This window comes from Microcaecilia unicolor, chromosome 4, assembly GCF_901765095.1.
Source record: "Microcaecilia unicolor chromosome 4, aMicUni1.1, whole genome shotgun sequence".
NCBI lineage: Eukaryota > Metazoa > Chordata > Amphibia > Gymnophiona > Siphonopidae > Microcaecilia > Microcaecilia unicolor.
The window spans coordinates 94,281,909-94,299,727 of NC_044034.1; the positions used below are offsets into that span (position 1 = coordinate 94,281,909).

Sequence of the window (17,819 nt, forward strand, 5' to 3'; positions counted from 1 at the left end):
GAAAAATTCCTGCTATTGAGACAGACATGGGAAGCAACTGCTTGCCCTGGGATTTGTAGTATGGAGTGTTGCCATGATTTGGGTTTCTGCCGGGTATTTGTGACATGGCTTGGCCACTGTTTGGAAAACAGGATACTGGGCTAGATGGACCACTGGTCTGACCCAGTATGACTACTCTTATGTTTTTATGTTCTTATGTTCTTGATTGATTAATGAGCTGCTAATTGGCATTAATAACCAATTATGGGCTATAATTGGCGTTATTTGTCTCCCTGGACCTATCTGCTGTGTTTGAACTACTGGACCACTCCCTACTTCTTGGCCAGTAAAGGAGATAGTGCCTAGTCAGGTTTTACAATGGTTTTCCTCTTTTCTCAGTAACAGATGCTCTCTGATAGGCCAATGCTCAGAACTCCGGCGCTATAGGGAACAGCACCGGAAAATACCACAGAACCAGTGCACAAAAATAACTTCCCAATGCTCAGCGTTAATAGTATGCAAATAATATGTCTGCTGTGCAAAGGGGAGGAACGTGCAGTAAGCAAAGCTCTTGTGCACATGCCTTTCAAACCCTGAAACGTAGGCACACAGTGCTGTTCTTCTGCTCCTTAAATATAAGCTTTTCAAATTTTTTTCACTTGAAATCTTATATTTAAGTGCAGAAAACAGGCACCAATGTGTGCTTCCACTTTAGGTTTTGCTTGGACTCCCTACACATTTGTTCCTCGCCACCGGTGCTCAGAGACATGCACGGACTTCTTTCCTCTTTCAAATAAAATTTAAAAGGCAGATTTTAAAAGGAAAATCATGAGAAATCTTCTCTTCTAACCCCTCCACTGACCTCAGAACTGGCAGTAGGTTTCCAGTGTTAGGGCAGGGTGTTTTGTGTGCTGTTCCTCTGAGCATTGGAAGGGAATAGCTAATGACCTCATTTACATCTATTTGCCTACATTTAAATGCAATCTGCACTAATCTTTGGTGCCCACGTTGTTTCCTGTGCTAGAGCCTTCTGTGCACAGCAACGCTGGCACTAGCCTGGTACTAATCGTCTCTAGCGCCAGCATTAGGTTTTGAGCATCGGCACATGAGAACTTTTTAGTCCTCAATCACTCAAGGTCTGCTGCATTCTAGATCATAGAAAGATCCGACACTCTCTCCTTAGCTTCCCCTTCGATCAACAGCCTTCCACTAACCCTAGTCACTCAATTTCAATAACTTGGGGTGGTTCTAGTTCAAGAACTCTCATTAGACCCACATATTGCAACCTTAGTACAATCCTGATTTTCGGTTCCCAGACAATTTTGTATTGTCCATCATTTCCTGGATAAGGCTTCACAAATGACCCTGCTTCACTCTTACTATCTAGGCTACTGTTAACACCATATATTTCAGTTGTCCACACACACTATTGTGTGTGTGGACATTACAAACAGTTCAGAACACTGCCCTCAGACTTTTCTCCCATGCCAGCAAATTTGACTGTATCACCCCATTATTCATTCAACATCATTGGCTCTCCATTCCTTATCGTGTGAAATACAAGTTCCGTGTCCTCAAAATTCTCCATGCAGGTGACCTCTCTCTCATCCACCATCACTCTCTATCAAGGGCATAACCAGTAGCCCATTTTGGGGGGGCCCCGGGGTGGAATGGGAGGTCACCCATTCCTGTCTGCGCTCTCTCCTCAGACCCATTTAAAATTTTACCTTTGCTGGCAGGGATACCCAAGCCCCACCAGCTAAAGAGTTCCACAACCTGAACCTCCCCCAGTATGAAGAAGTTAGTGGTGTGCTTTTCAGCTGCCAACTTCCTCACCCTGGGGGAGGTTCGGGCTGCAGAGTTCTTCAGCTGGTGGGGCTTAAGCATTCCACCGGCCGTTCAGGGCACTGCAGTTTGGGGGTGGGGCCCAACCCCTCCCTGTGGCTACACCATTGCTCTATATGCCCCTTTCATGGTCCTATGATCTTTAAAACGAGCATCACCTCCACATCCCATCTATCCATTGTGCAAGACTTGACTCCACCAGAAACAGGACTTTCTATTGTAACAACCCCCACCCCCGGAATGCCCTTCCCTCGTCTGCCTAGAATTCTCTTTTCAAAAGTTAAAAATCACACTTAAATCCCACTTATTTCACAAGGTCTTCAGTGATGAAAGAGGGAGCAGCTCATCCTATCACCCAGGACAAACCTTGCTATCTGTACGTTTGTAATGTGATTGCTATGACTGTGCTCTGTACTATCCCCTTGATGTGCCTACTATTCCTGTTCTTCTTTATCCTTTTCTTTCCTACCCCTCTTTAATTTTAAATTGTACGCTGCTTTGTTCTGTTTTGGAAAAGCAGTATATTAAGCCCAATAAACCATAATTAGCAGTTACGTGTGTAACTGTCCTAGGTCGGTATACTATAAACTGTGTGCACAAAAACAAGGCATATGAGTGGGTGTGGCCCTAGAAGGGGCATGGATGGGTCAGGGACATGCCAGCACTTACACACACAGGTTATAGAATACTAGCAGTTATGCACCTAACTGCCAGCATTTAGGCACAAGAATTTACACCAGCCATTGATCTAACTTAGGTGCTCCACCTAAAGTTAAATTCAATAAATGGGACAAAAACTCCACACACAGGGGTCCAAAATACACAGTAGAAAAATTCTCCCAACAGGTTTTAATTTTTTTTGTACAAAAGTATTGCAGTCTCATATCAAAAAATCAAAACACACTTAGGTTAGAAAAACACGGAGCCTCTGCCGAAATGACAAAGTTTCAATCTCTTCTTCAGGACAGAGGCAGTGGTGTTCTGTGGTTCACTGCCACCCAGGGCAGATCGCTGCTACACACCCCCCCCCCCCCCCCCCCCCCCCCGGCTGCAGGGCAACACGGCACCCCCCCCCGGCATGACACAGCAACACGGCACCCCCCCCCCCCTGACCCAGTCCCCACCTGTCTACCAGCTCCGTCCACCCGGCGCCTTGTGCGACTCTTCACTGCTGTAAAAGAAGAAACTCGCCTCATCGGCCCTTCCCTCACTGTGTCCCGCCCTCTGATGTAACATCCTATTTCCTCGAGGGTGGGATAGAGTGAGGGAAGGGCCGACAAGGCGATTTTCTTCTCTTACAGCAGCACAGACGCGAGACGCCGCACCACATAGCTGCCAGGTGGATGGAGCTGGTAGGGACTCGCTAGCAGAGCACCCCCACCACCCGTTGACACCCGGGGCGGACCGCCCCCACTGCCCCGCCCTTGCTACGCCACTGGACAGAGGTCCAAAAAATTCCCATACGATCTCTCACTCACCATCAGGAAAGATCAAAGAGGATTACACAGTACTGCATAAAGAAACCTGTTGGAATGCAGTATCTGTGCTGTGACCTCTGAAGATCCTTCCAAATTTATCTAATTTCTTAATTAAATAAAAAACATTAGATTTGGATAAAGCATGATTTAGATTTATGTCTCTGAAGAATGGTGACATGGAACATGATATGTAACTTCATTTAGTTGCTGGAGAATTTTTCTAGCGCACACCTAAAGTTAGGCACATAACTGCAGATTTACACTAGTATTCTGTAATGGTAACTGTGCACACAGTTGCCGACAGAGAATTCACATTTACCACGCATTGTCCTGGTGCCTAACTTTAGGTGATCTACAGAGAATTACCCTCACTATTTAACACATGACATAAGTTATTCTGTATGAGACCCACTATTGTTAAGCCTAAAATGTATTTTAATATTCACCTATGTCTGATACCATTGGGCTTTGGTTTTTATAAATATTTTACTAATTTTCTATGTATTTCAATTATGCATGGCTATCAGGTTTACTGCGTATAGTATGCATGTATTTTTGTTATGTTCATTAATTATTAAGGAATTGTTTGGTTTTGTTTTAAAGTATTATGCATGCTGCTCTGATGATTTTCAAGTTATTTTTGATTGTGAATTTCAATTGTTTATTTTTTACTATGCTCTTTAATTATGTATTTTAACTGTTTTAATTTTATTATGTATGTCTGGTTAACAGTATACTGTAAACTCCTGACGCAGCCTTATAGGCGAAACTTGGCCACGTCGGATACTTGGAAATAAATCTTTTCATTTGCATACAAGTCTGCTTTCTTCTGGTTGACAACATAACTGAAGACCTACACTAACATTCTATAATAGTAATTGTGCACACAATTGCCAACAGAGCATTCACATTTAGCACGCATTATCCCAGAGCCTAACTTTAGGAGATCTATAGAGAATTACCCCCAAACTCTGTATAACTAAGCACACTCTTTCGATGCACATAATTTTTACACATGTATGTGTCCACACAGTTTAAAAGCAGGCTTGACACACAGTGAAAGCTCTATAAAATTACCATCTGCATACATGCAGAGAATACACATAGCTAGCTACACCTGCCTTAGGATAGGCTATTTGCATTTGTTGGAGGCCCACTGTATGCAAATATCCTTCATTGTGATAATCCTGAAAACCTAACTGGCTAGATGTGCCTCCAGGAGAGGGTTGAGAAGCACTGCTCTGAGGAACAGATGCCATTTTAACTCTTTGTGGAATGCCAACAAGTTTGTCTCTTGAAGAATTTCCTGTGCAGTGACTAGCATTCCTTCTCACTGAGAGCTGTGAATGCTGTCTGTGCAGTATCTCCAACTACACCTGACCTTGGAATCAAAGCCAAGCCCTCTGCACTGCAGTGCCTTTGGGTCAGTGTTACAATCTGATAAATGACAACGTATAGCACACTGAACGCACCCGAATGTTCTTGAGCAGTTCCATAAAGTTTCTCGGTGGCATAACAACTGAAGTGTTCAGAGGAATCACATAGCACGTATCCAATCTGAGATCAAGGTAGGCTGTGACATTCTGGCAAAGAAAACATTAATTTTAAGAAAAATTGTTAACTACAAATCATTTGAAGCATACTTACTTATTCATTATTATGATAGTAACACACCTTTTTTGACAAACAGGTCTTTCTAACAGAGACGGCAGGTTAGAAAACGTATTACATACTGAACTCACTGTTAGTGATTATAACAAATTTATAAATAACCAGGTCCAACTCCTGGGATCTGTAACCTGAGGGATGGAAGACGGTGCTGTAAAGGATGAAGGCGAGAGGCAAAAAGCTGAACACATTAAGTACATAAGTATTGCCATACTGGGAAAGACCAGAGATCCATCGAGCCCAGCATCCTGTTTCCAACAGTGGCCAATCCACAAATACCCGGCAAGATCCCAAAAATGTACAAAACATTTTATACTGCTCATCCAAGAAATACTGGATTTTCCCCAAGTCCATTTAATAACGGTCTATGGACTTTTCCTTTAGGAAGCCGTCCAAACCCTTTATAAGTACATAAATTGTACATAAGTACATTAATTGCTATGATGTAATTTTTTTTAAGTTGAAATCATAGAAATTAATTCATATTCTTTTGTGCTTTAGTAAATGATGGCAAATAAAGATCTGCATTTATTATGCAACTATGTAAGATTTAAAGAACAAAATAATATGAGTTTCTGTGATTTCAGCCTTTTAAAAAAATTTCATCTTAGCAATTAATGTGTTCAGCTTTTTGCCTCTTTCCTTAGGATTTTTTGGTTTATATAAATGTATATGAGTGGGATGTGCATATCTGTCAGGACTGGCAGAAAGCTGGAGTAGACTGGTGGTGTGCTTGGCATGAGTCTCCCTGACTCTAGAAGGAGCTGTAGTCCCATCTCTTCTGTTATCTCTGTGTGATAAATGTGCCCTGTAATTTCTTATCTTGTGTGTCCCTGTGTGATTGGCTCTGCTGGGGCCCAAGGAGATTTAATTGACAGGAGACAGCGGGAGCGTGCTTGGCCCATTAACTGGTCTGAAGCCAGTAGGCAGAGCTTGCTGCCATATTGAGCCACCCAAAATAATAGCAAATGCTTATTAGAAATAAGGACTGCCTAAGTGTGGCTTGGTGTGGACCAAAGTTTGTTTTGTTTTGAGTGTATCAAGATGGCGGCTACAGTTTCAGCCTTGTCACATGACGCCGTCTTCTGTCAATTAAACCTCCTTGCTGGGGCCAGTCCAGAGAGAAGGGGTTTATTTACCCTACTTCTGATCTGGACCAGTGCTAGGTCATTCTCTGTGCTTCCATGTTTCCTCATCTATGCCCAGTCTCCAACTGACCTATGCTACCTATGTTGCCTGTATGATTGTGCTCCTACCTGTGCTCCTGTTTCCTGCCTTGGATCCTGTCTCATGTCTTGTTCTGGCGTCTAGTTTGGACTCTTGTTCTGCCTTGCTTTTGAATGCCTTGTTTCATTAGAATTCTGGTTTTGGACCATTGCTAGTGTAAGTGCTGTTTATTAATTTGCCGTTAACACCAAGGCTAGTACTGAATAAACTGGCCTTTAACCAGTGCTCTGTTGTTCACTTTTTTTCCCTTTAAGGGAACCCTTCTTGTTTCCCTCAGGCTTTTCTCTCAAAAAAATTGTGATTTAAAACCACATTGAGTAATATGGCTTACAAGAAAAAGGAAACAACTAAAATGCTGAAAAATACCATGATTTTATGTAAGATTCATCTACCAGTTTAGTCACTCAATCCCCATGTCACAAAAGACTGAAGTCCAATTCTAGGTGGTTAAAAAACTACAAATGTACAAAATGCTGATATTTATAATAGAGACAATTAATTTAACAGATCTGTAGAAAGGATAAAGTAGTGAATCCTTCCTAAAGCAACAAAATCAGGAAAGAACGCTAGTCTATCTACACTGCCCAGCGATGACACCAGGGCATATCCTTGTCCCCATTCTTTTCAATCTGTTCCTCTCTACAATTTAATTGAATAATGAGCCAGTTAGTGCTAATAATTGGGTGCTATCAATTACTGGTGCTAATTGGCAAGAATTTGAATTTATGTGCTGTGTGCTGTCATGCCCCTCACCTGTCTCCAGGCGCTCCTGGCGGGCTCCGACACCCTCTCGTGCCTGAAGACTCTTTTACTTCCTGGAATTCTGCACTTCCTTTTTATGGCCCTGCAAAGGGCACAGACTGATGATATCACATCCTGCCTAGCAATATTTAAGGAAGTTCTCCAATCTCACCAGTACCTCAGCAACAGGCTTCCTGGTGTCCTGCTAACTCCAGTAGTGTTGCCTTCTTGCCTGCCTGCCTTGTTCCTGCATTCCTTCCTGCCTAGCCCTGTTCCAGAGTCCCTGCCTGTCTGTTCCTGCCTCATCCAGTTCCAGAGTTCCTCCCTGTCGGTCCCGTCCTGCTGATCCATCCAAAGGTTCTTTTAAGAACCACCCTCTGGCCTTTTCCTGAATTCATCTGCCTGCTGCCTGCCTTGACCCCTGGCCTGTTCCTGACTTTGTCTGCCTGCTGTCTACCTTGACTTCTGGTTGCTCCTGACCTTGCTTGTCTAGACCCTGGTCCTGGTTCTGTTCGTGTCTGCCTGTAGCCTGTCCTGGACTTTTTCTAGTGGCAGCGTCAGCGAGGGCCTGTGTTGCGTTTGCGTAGTACAGGTAGTACCAACCTCACTATGGCCCAAGGGCTCACATTCCTCAAACTATCAACACACGCACATCTTCCTAGTTGGTATTCTAAAAAGATATGTGTGTAAATTTTTAAGCATGCATCTGAAATGGAGTGTAACCATGGGGGAGGCATGGGTGGGTCAGGGGCGTTCATTTTCGATGCGTGCAGTATTATAGAATACAAGAGATCCACACCTAATTTAGGTGTGAGAATTTACTCCATGCTTCAGTTGGTGTAAATCCTCGCGCCCAAACTGGGCATGGATCCCAGCACTAAACATTATCCTATAAACGGTGCCCACCTTGGAATGCCATTTATAGAATAGAGCTCAGTACTCATTTTTTTTCATTTCCTGAATTTAGTCCAATGTTACCAAATACTAGCACCTTTGCGGGTAAATGTACACTTACACAAGTAAGCACTAGCAGGATGCCTAAGCCTCATTCTGTAGGAGTGCGTGTAACTTGCATAGTGAATAAATGCAAGAGGGGTATACATATGAACTGGCCTCCCGTTTGCAGGTGCCCTTGCTACATTTAGGCACCCGCAGGTCTATGGCTGCTATAACTGCAGGTGCATAAATGTAAGGCATGCCAATACTGGGTTATGTTAGTATTGAATAACAGACTCTGGGCATCCAGATACTGGTATAGAATAGGCTCTCACCGTGCATTATCAGAGTGCCTAGACAGAGGCATTCATTTATAGAGTTACCTCCTTAGTGGCAACATTTAGCCACTAACCCCTTAATTTTATAAAAGTCACTAAAAATTGCGCTAGCAATTTAATTAAACAAGCTAATTAGCACCAATAATTGGCTTAACAAGCAATTATTGGCACTAATTAGATTTAATTGGAATATATGTGCATAAGCTTAGGTGCGGGATGCACACCTAAATTTTATGTGCGAGTTAAAAAAAGGGGGCACAGAAATGGGAGGGTCATGGGCAGAACAGGGGCATTCCTTACATTTACACATGCTATCATAGAATAAGAGGGGATTTGTGCCTAATTTAGGCGCATGCATTTGCACCACTTTTTAGTTGGTGCAATTGGCCGCGCCTAAAATTTGGTGTGATTCTTAGGCGTAAGCACTATTCTATAAAGCGTGCCTAACTTCTATGTGCAGCTTACAGAATAGCACTTTTCAATGCGATATACAGAATTCAGCCCTGAGTACCTTATGAATTTAAAATTAGGCCTGCTAAACTATTAGTCACCAGCAACTATTTAAACAAATAGTTGCTGGTGACAGGGGCAGCCAAATGCAATCTGCCATATGAGGGAGGAACGAGATGCCACCCTGCCCGGCCTGGTCTGGCATCTTCTCCCTTCTCTTTTCAACCCTCTTCCCTACATTTCCCTTCTTTTTTTATTTTCCAAAAGGCAGCAGTGGCAGTGATTCCCATAGGCTGCCCTGCCGCCGGCACTGGCCTCATCACTCTATTGCATTTTGACTCTGACGTAACTTCGTCAAGAGGAGTGCCGCTGAAAGGAGAAGAGGCAGGTGTTGGGCAGGGCAGCGTATGGAAAGCGCGGTCACTGCTGCCTTTTGGAAAAGAAAAAAAGAAAGTAAACACTAAACATGGAGGAAGGGTGAAAGATGGCACTCCATGGAGAGTGCCATCTGAGGCCCCTGCCACAGTTGACCTCATGGTAGGGCAGCCCTGGCTGGTGATTACAGATAGAGATTTTTTTTTCCAGTGATACTGGTTAAACCAGGGGTTCTCAACCAAGTCCTCTGGACATACGTCAGGTTTTCAGGATATCCAGAATGAATATGCATGAGACAGATTTGCCTAGAATCTAGTGCATGCAAATCTATCGCCTACATATTCATTGTGGGTATCTTGAAAACCTGACTGGCTTGGTGTATCCCAAGGGCTGGGTTGAGAACCCTTGGGTTAAACAGATGACACTGCTGAATATATAAATCAAGTGCCAGTGCTTAACTTTATACACTGACTGGCTGAATAGTAGGTCCTATATATACTTTTAGCTAGATAAAGGAGAATCTGTACCTACCCATCAAGATTCTACACAAAACAACTGTGCTATTACTTTTGAAAAACATGACACTTTTTTAGAAATTAGGAAGCCTTAAATTATTGCAGAACAGCATTACACTCTTTTACATCTATCGGAATTCAAATGAAGCAGATCCTTCAGCAATGTCACCCTAGGTACTGCCTAAACATCGTTTCTTACCTTGCTGAAGTCATGAACTATCCGAGAAGGGTCACTGTCCCCAAACTCTGGGATCGGCACATTGATGAATTCCACATTCTCCTCCTCCAGGATCTCGATGCCTTCTTGAATTGACTGATGATGAGACCTTGATGAATCTTTAGGGAGCTCAGTTGGAATCATCTCATTCTGGATATATCGAGATAGAAGAGGTACAACCTACAGTATGTGCAGCCACCAGAGAAATCAGCCACTTTGAAACAAGGCCTTTTCTTAAGCCACCATTAGTTTGTTCTAGAGCAGGAGTGTCCAACCATGGCCCTCACCAGGTTGAATTTTCAGGATTTCCACAATTAATATGCATGAGATCTATTTGCATACAATGGAGACAGTGCATGAAAATGGATCTCATGCATACTCATTGGGAAAATACTGAAAACCCAACTGGATTGTGGCCTTCAAGGACTGAAGTTGGACACCCCTGTTCTAGAGTTACTTAAGGGGGCCCTTTTACTAAACTGCATGAAGCACTTAACACCCAATTTACCCCACATTAACTGTTAGCGCAGAGCTGCTTTAGGGGTCTTACCAATCTTTCCAAAATTAGCATCTGGTAAACAGGGTGTTAAATGTTTTTTGTGTCAAGGGGCGTGGCATGGGCAGAGAATGGGCGTGGAAGGCATTTGACAGTTAACGTGCTACACTTACTGTGCACCGATTACCTAATACACAGTTAACATGTGATTACTTACCACCTCCTAAACAGGAGGCACCAAGTGCTTTGGTGTTAACCTGGAGCAGGTACTGTGCAGTAATGTGAATGTTAACTCATGACCTGTAAATAAAACATAGAGGAAATTCCCCCATTGGGTGTCATATTCAATTTTCAGTTACCGTGTGGTAAAATCCCATGTTAACTGCAAAGTTTACCATAGTTTAGTAAAATATACCTTAAATGTGCTACAGCTTAAATATGAAGCTAGAATGTCTGAAAATACTGGTTTGCTTGACAGACTTGAAAAGATTTGGGAGCCGATTATTTTGCTCTAAAAGGTAAACCAATATATGACTTTAATCTAAATTTAATGGGCCCGATATTCAGACTGCGGGATGTGGTCCTTCTTCACAAAAGTGGGAATAGAGGTGGAAAACTATAGGCTTTGTAAGCCACATTGAGCCTGCAAAGGGGTGGGAAAATGTGGGATACACATGCAATAAATAAATAAATAGGCTAGTAAGTCTAACCTTGGTGGTGGGAAAAATAATGGAGAAGGTAATCAAGGAAAGGATAATGAGCTTTCTAGAATCCAATGGGATGAAAGATCTGAGGCAACATGGTGTCACCAAAGACAGTGCCAAACAAATTCAATTGATTTCTCTGACTGGATGACAAAAGAACTAGATCAAGGACATGAGCTAGATGTAGTCTACTTAGATTTCAGAAAATCTTTTGGCACGGTTCCTCGTTGGACATTCATGAATAAACTGAGAAGCTTGAGGATCAGATCCAAAGTAGTTAAGTGGATCAGAAAATGGTTGACTGACAGGTGACAAAGGGTTGTGGTAAATGGAATTCGATTGGAAGAAAGAACGGTAAGTATAGGAGTGCTTCAGGGACATATCCTGGGGCCCATTCTGTTCTCTATTTTTGTGACCAATATTGCGGAAGGGTTAGAGGTAAAATTTACATGCTTGCAGATGTTTGAATATTGCCCTTTAAGACAAGTTCCATCTGAAAAATACAATTTTACATTCCACCCCCCCCACCCCCCGGTACAAAACAGATGTATTACTACTTCAGAAATATATGGCACTTTTTAGAAATTATACAGCCTTACATTATTACAGAACACTAAAACAGGCTTTCACTATTTTACAGGGTTATCTAGCACCAGGAATTCAAACAGGGAGATCCCTCGGCAGTGCTGCTCTCTGTCCTGTCTGAGAACAGTTTCTTGTATTGTTCAAACTCAGTCCCAAATCCAAATCATTCCCAACTTTAATCTTCACACAAAAGGATTCCGTTATATATTTTCACCTGAGGTAAAAAAAAGTGAGATAACCATACGTATGAATTTCTAGTGCTCTACATTTTTAAGCGCTCAGCATATATTTCAATCACTTACCTCATTTCAAGTTCTCTTTCTTTATTTATAAACACTTGACGACTTCAAGGGCCCTTTTATTAAAGGGCGTTAAGCCCTTAACACACTGTTAGTGTGTACAAACAGGCTACCACAGAAATGATTTAAAACATTTTGCAGTGTTTTGCCTGTTTGCAAGTGCTAACCTGTACATTACTGATTTTAAAAAAATATTGGGGGGCATGTCATGGGCAGAGAATGGGTGTAGAAGTATTAACACAGAGTTAATGTGGGAGCATTTAGCGCCTCCTAAAAAGGAAGCAGTAAGTACTCTCGCATTAACTCTATGCAGGTACCGCGCTCTAATGACAGCACTTGCATATGACCTGCAATAAAATAGATTTTAAAGACGCGGTCACGTGACGCTATGAGCGGGAGTGGGCGCTAGTTGGATCGCTCCTGCCTTCTCCTCAAACATCTAGGCAAAAAATCGCTGCAAACAAAGATTAACATCCTGCTAACTGAGAGCGAACAATAGCCGAACTCACAGTGAACGGATTGAGTGCAGAAGGTTACGGCAATGGCGACAAAAAACACAAGAAAAGAAAAAGAAAAAACTCGCCTAGTTGGAGACAAAATGGCGGCGCCGGTGAGCCCGGGAACGTCGGAGGTGGGGTCCGCCTGGGCCGCGGAAATTGTGGGAGAAGTTACACAAGCGCTAGAGGTAATATTAGATAAAAAACTGAGTTCCCTGGACAACAAGTTGGAATCCCTTAATAACAGTATAGCCCAAATACAAACGGATATGGCGCAATATCAACAGCGGGCCAGTGAAACGGAAGACCGAGTCACTGTACTAGAAGCAGAGATAAATCAACTGAAGAAAACAATTACCTCATACGACGACAAACTCGAAGACCTAGAAAATAGGTCGAGGAGGAACAACCTCCGAATTGTGGGACTAACTGAAGGGCAAGGAGATCGTGAACTCAGCAAATTTCTTGAAACGTGGTTCACAGCAGAACTGGAGTTACCTGAGATGTTGGGGCCGCTAAGAATCGAGCGTGCACATCGACTAGGGCCGAAGACCGTGGCGGAGGGAAGACCACGTGTAGTCATCTGCAAAATTCTCAATTTCAGTCACAAAAACGCCATACTGCAAGCCCTGCGCAACGGCAAAGAACTATACAGCGGGAACCGCAAAGTTCTTTGCTTTCAAGATTATTCATCGGCGGTGGCGGCGCAAAGAAAAAAGTTTTCATCGATATGCTCAGCGTTGGTGAATAAAAAGATTAAGTTTGCGCTATTATACCCTGCAAAGTTGAGAATCATTCATTCTTCGGGCACAAAGTTGTTTACCACTATGGAAGAAGCAAAACTATTTGTGCAACAGATGGAAGAGAGGCCGGAAACTTGAGAGCTAAGGATTGCACTGCTGAAAAAAAGACATTTTCTAACTGACTTCGCTAAATGCTTGAGAAAAAAGTATAAAGAAGAGACCTATAATTGAAATGAGAATTATAAACAGAGGATGTTGGGGCAGATGATACATAAAAGAGACTATCAATGGACACACTGAACAGCGACACAAATTGGATTTAAGGTGGACATAATGCACACTGAAACCATTAGAGGGCCAATTGAAACACAAACAGGATAACAGGAAAGGACGATTTAAGCATGAAAAGTGGCCAAGAATCTTGGATATTAGGAAAGTATGTTATAATAGATATAGTATAAGGATATTAAGATATTACTTTTGTTGTTAGATATTTGATACTGCAGATAATGTAAGCTGCAAGGCCTGAAATCAGTTAAATTAGATTTGAAAGTATTACAATCTAGGTTTGAAAGAATCTGACAACACTAAGATCTCATAAGACTAATACTACTCTTGATTAACAATTGTAGAGACTGGCAAATTTAAAAGTCAAATGAGATGGGGGACTGAATGATAAAGAGGTAATACATACTCACACAATCATAAAAATATGTTATAATAGATATAGTATAATAAGGTTAAGATACTACTGTTGTTGATAACAAGTTGACACTGCAGGTCATATAAGTCGTAGAGCCTGAAATCAGTTACATTAGATTTAAAAGTATAACAAGCTTAGTTTGAAAGAATCTGATAATCATAAGATTATTTATGACTAATAATACTGCTTTTGCTTAATAATTGTAGAGAATGGCAAATCTAAATGTCAAATGTGTTGGGGGACTGAATGTTAAAGAGGTAATACTTACTCACACATACATGTATCATTAATGGAAGAACGAGCAGAAAAGGGACGGATACAAATAATGGGAGGAGGCGCGTTGAAAGTGACCTGCTTCCTACGGGAAGGAGAGGGCTAATGGGGGGGAATGGGGAGAGGGGGGAGGTTAGGGAACAGATAACTACAGGACAATGTAAGGGGGGGAAGGGGAAGAGAGTAACTCAATGTAACCTACAGACGCAAATAAATATGAAAATGAGAACATGGGGTATGAACAGGAGTGGTTGGAGGCTGGGCTGGCTACTCTTGATAGTAAAAGGTAATCAGATGATGGAAAATCGCTATATGAATGATAACTACTTAAGGTAGCATCCTGGAATGTGGGGGGAATACATTCCCCCATCAAGAGATCAAAAATATTGCGCCATCTTAAACATATAAGAGCAGATATTGCAATGCTCCAAGAAACACATTTGTCAGCAGAGGAGCATGCCAAATTAGCCAAATGGTGGGTGGCAGATTGTGTGGCAGCTGCGGCAATGGGTCGAAAAGGGGGAGTAGCCATACTTTTTCGGAAAGGGCTAGCAATCAAGATACATAAAACTATTTCAGACCCAGAGGGTAGATTTGTGCTAAGCATAGTAACCATTAATAAAAAAACTATAATTTTGGGAAATGTCTATGCTCCTAATGTGTTAGATTTAAAATTCTATAAGAAATTGCTTTCCCAAATCACTCAATTGGAAAACTTGCCCCTAGTGATGGGAGGAGATTTCAATATGACTTGGGACCCGAATATGGATAGATCGCATCCGCCTAAGGAGATAAGAAAAATAGATACTAGGGGTCTACCGGATTTATGTGAAATATTAGATTTAATAGATGTCTGGCGCACCTTGCATCCTATGGAGAAAGAATACACACACCAATCTAGAGCACATGGGTCAGCATCAAGAATTGATTACTTGCTGGTATCACGAACTATAATAACAGACATTACTGAGGTACACATAGATCCCTGTGTCATATCGGATCATTCAGTGGTCGGAATGACATGGAAGGGAGGAGAGGATGAAGACTTGCTAAAAAGCTGGACGTTTCCAACATACTTAATTAAAGATGCAAGATTTGGGGAGCTTTTACATGCTAAATGGGCAGAATTTAAGCATTTTAATGAAGGCTCAGTGGATGAGATCAGCACTTACTGGGAAGCAGCGAAAGCGGTGTTGCGGGGGGAAATAATTAGCTATGTCACGCACTATAAACGAATGAGAGACAGAGAAATAATGAGACTAGAACAACTTTTAGGTAAATTACACCGCCAATACGGTATGAACCCTAGTAATGATATCAGACAAGAGATTCTGACCATACAAGCAACTTTAAATGCCAAACTACATGAGAGAGAAGTGAAATCTCAGGCCTACTATCGCTTTCAACTTTACAAGCACGGGAATAAAGGGGGCAAATATTTAGCTCGACTTATAGCATCTAAGGTTAATTCCCGAAATATAACAACTATTAAACAAAAAAATGGGAAACTCATACACTCTAATAAAGAAATTCGACAAGCTTTTCAAAATTTTTATCAAGAACTTTATAAGAGGGCAGATCAAGACGAGCTACAGGGGGAGTCTTACTTAGAGGGTGTTCACATTCCGAGGCTGCAAAGTAGAGACAGAAAGCGGCTAAATGCTAGGATTAGTGAAGACGAGGTAGGATGGGCAATCAAACAAAGTAAATCAGGCAAGGCATCAGGTCCAGACGGTTTTAAAGCAGAATTTATAAGATGATGGGGGACTCGATTCTCCCTACCTTGACTGAAATGTTCAATGACTGGATAGAGAAGGGGGCCTTGTCTGATAATATGAATTTAGCTAGGATAGTAGTATTTCCTAAACCAAAACGAGATGAACAGTTGGTTACATCATATAGACCCATTTCCCTAATTAATCAAGAGGCAAAATTATTTGCAAAAATATTGGCCAAAAGATTAGGAGGGATATTGCCTCATCTAATTCATCCAGCACAGGTGGGTTTTGTCCAAGGGCGAACAAGTACAAAAAACTTGCGGAATATTTTGGCGTCATTGGAAGGACTAGGTCACTCCAAAGAACAAGCTGTGATGATCAGCTTCGACGCAGAAAAAGCATTCGACAGAGTGGAATGGCCCTTTCTATACTCGGTGCTACAGAAATATGGATTTAATGGCACCTTTGTGCAGGCAATTAGAGCACTATATCATAACCCAAGGGCACAAGTGCTGGTAAATGGAAATATATCGGGGGAAATTCAGATCACTAGGGGAACTAGACAAGGTTGTCCTTTGTCGCCTCTGTTATTTGCACTTCAATTAGACCCATTAATTAGAGACATACATGATTGTGCAGCGATAACAGGGGTACATATTAAAAATCAGGAATTTAAGATAGCTGCATTTGCGGATGACTTGTTAATGATTATTACGAAGCCAAAAGATACTCTAGAGAATCTTTTACAAATTTTCAGAGAATATGGAGATTATTCGGGTTTCAAACTGAATATAGACAAGTCAGAAGCGCTTCAAATTAATGTGGACATACACGAGTTATGGGGGGGAGATTTCCCTTTGAAGCAGGCACATAAATCTTTTGTATATTTGGGTATACAGTTGCCGGCCAGACCAAAAGAGCTATATCATTTAAATGTTGAAAAATTACTGGAACAGACAGCACAGCAGTTGGCATCATGGGGCACGCTAACACTCTCGCTCATAGGGAGGATCAACCTTCTTAAAATGGTGATCTTACCGAGATGGTTATATATGATGCAGATCTTACCAATAGCCCTGTTGCAGAAAGATATAAAGCGCTTATACCGAATGCTGCTCAGATTCTGTTGGGCTAAGAAAAAAGCTAAAATACAACAAAAATACATGTTGGGAGGATGGAGACAGGGGGGTTTGGGAATTCCCAATCTTAAATATTATAATATGGCATGTTTATTGCGACTGGTGAGAGATAGATTATTTCATGCTTCCGACTATACACCTATAGAGATGGAAGATGCATTATTTAACCCATATCACTTTACTACCCTAATGCATTTGCGGAGCGGGGAAACTCCTCCTAGAATTAGGCACAATATTTTACTTAAACCCATGAGAGAGGTATGGAAATTTATAGGCAAACTATTAGGCGGAGACTCGAGAATAACGGAGTTAATAAGTATTAGAGGGAATCCGGCCTTCCAACCAGGAATGGAGAACAAAATCTTTGATGACTGGGGAAAGATAAGTGTGGAAACCCTGGCAGACGTACTAGGAGAGAATGGGGATATTAAGCCACTGCCGCAGCTGCTTCATCAAGAGGAACCTGGATGGCAAGATACTTATGCGCACTATCAGCTTAAACATTACATACAAAATTTAAATAAAGAAGCACTTATAATTAGGTTAGGTAATAAAATTATTACCTTCTTTGAGGAAATTACAGAAAATGCCCCTTCTATATCGCAATTATATCAGAGACTATGGAGCCTAACTCCTGCGAAGGAGATGACTTTGTTGAAACAGAAATGGGAAAAAGATATGGGAAGGAACTTGCAATCCTGGGATATAATGGCACAAATCAAAAGTATTCCATGCCTGATAGGGGGAAATGATTATAGGGAATGTGCATTTAGAATGATACACAGGGCATACTTTACACAGGTTCAATTGTATAAAGCAGGGGGTATAGAAACAGCTCTTTGTGTAAAATGTCATAATGCCGAGAACTCCATTTATCATGCGATGTGGAAATG

General features: G+C 41.8%; 1 protein-coding gene across 4 annotated transcripts in view; it reads right to left on the bottom strand.

Annotated features, from left to right (window-relative positions):
• ITM2B (integral membrane protein 2B) overlaps positions 1-17,819 on the bottom strand; it is a 72,992-nt gene that overhangs the window by 3,940 nt on the left and 51,233 nt on the right. For all 4 annotated transcript variants that reach the window (XM_030200489.1, XM_030200488.1, XM_030200487.1 and 1 more), the window contains 2 exons: positions 9,752-9,919; positions 4,775-4,885 (listed from right to left, as the gene is read on the bottom strand). In XM_030200489.1, coding sequence (XP_030056349.1) covers positions 4,775-4,885; positions 9,752-9,919 — 279 coding nt within the window. The remainder of the gene's footprint in view (positions 1-4,774; positions 4,886-9,751; positions 9,920-17,819) is intronic.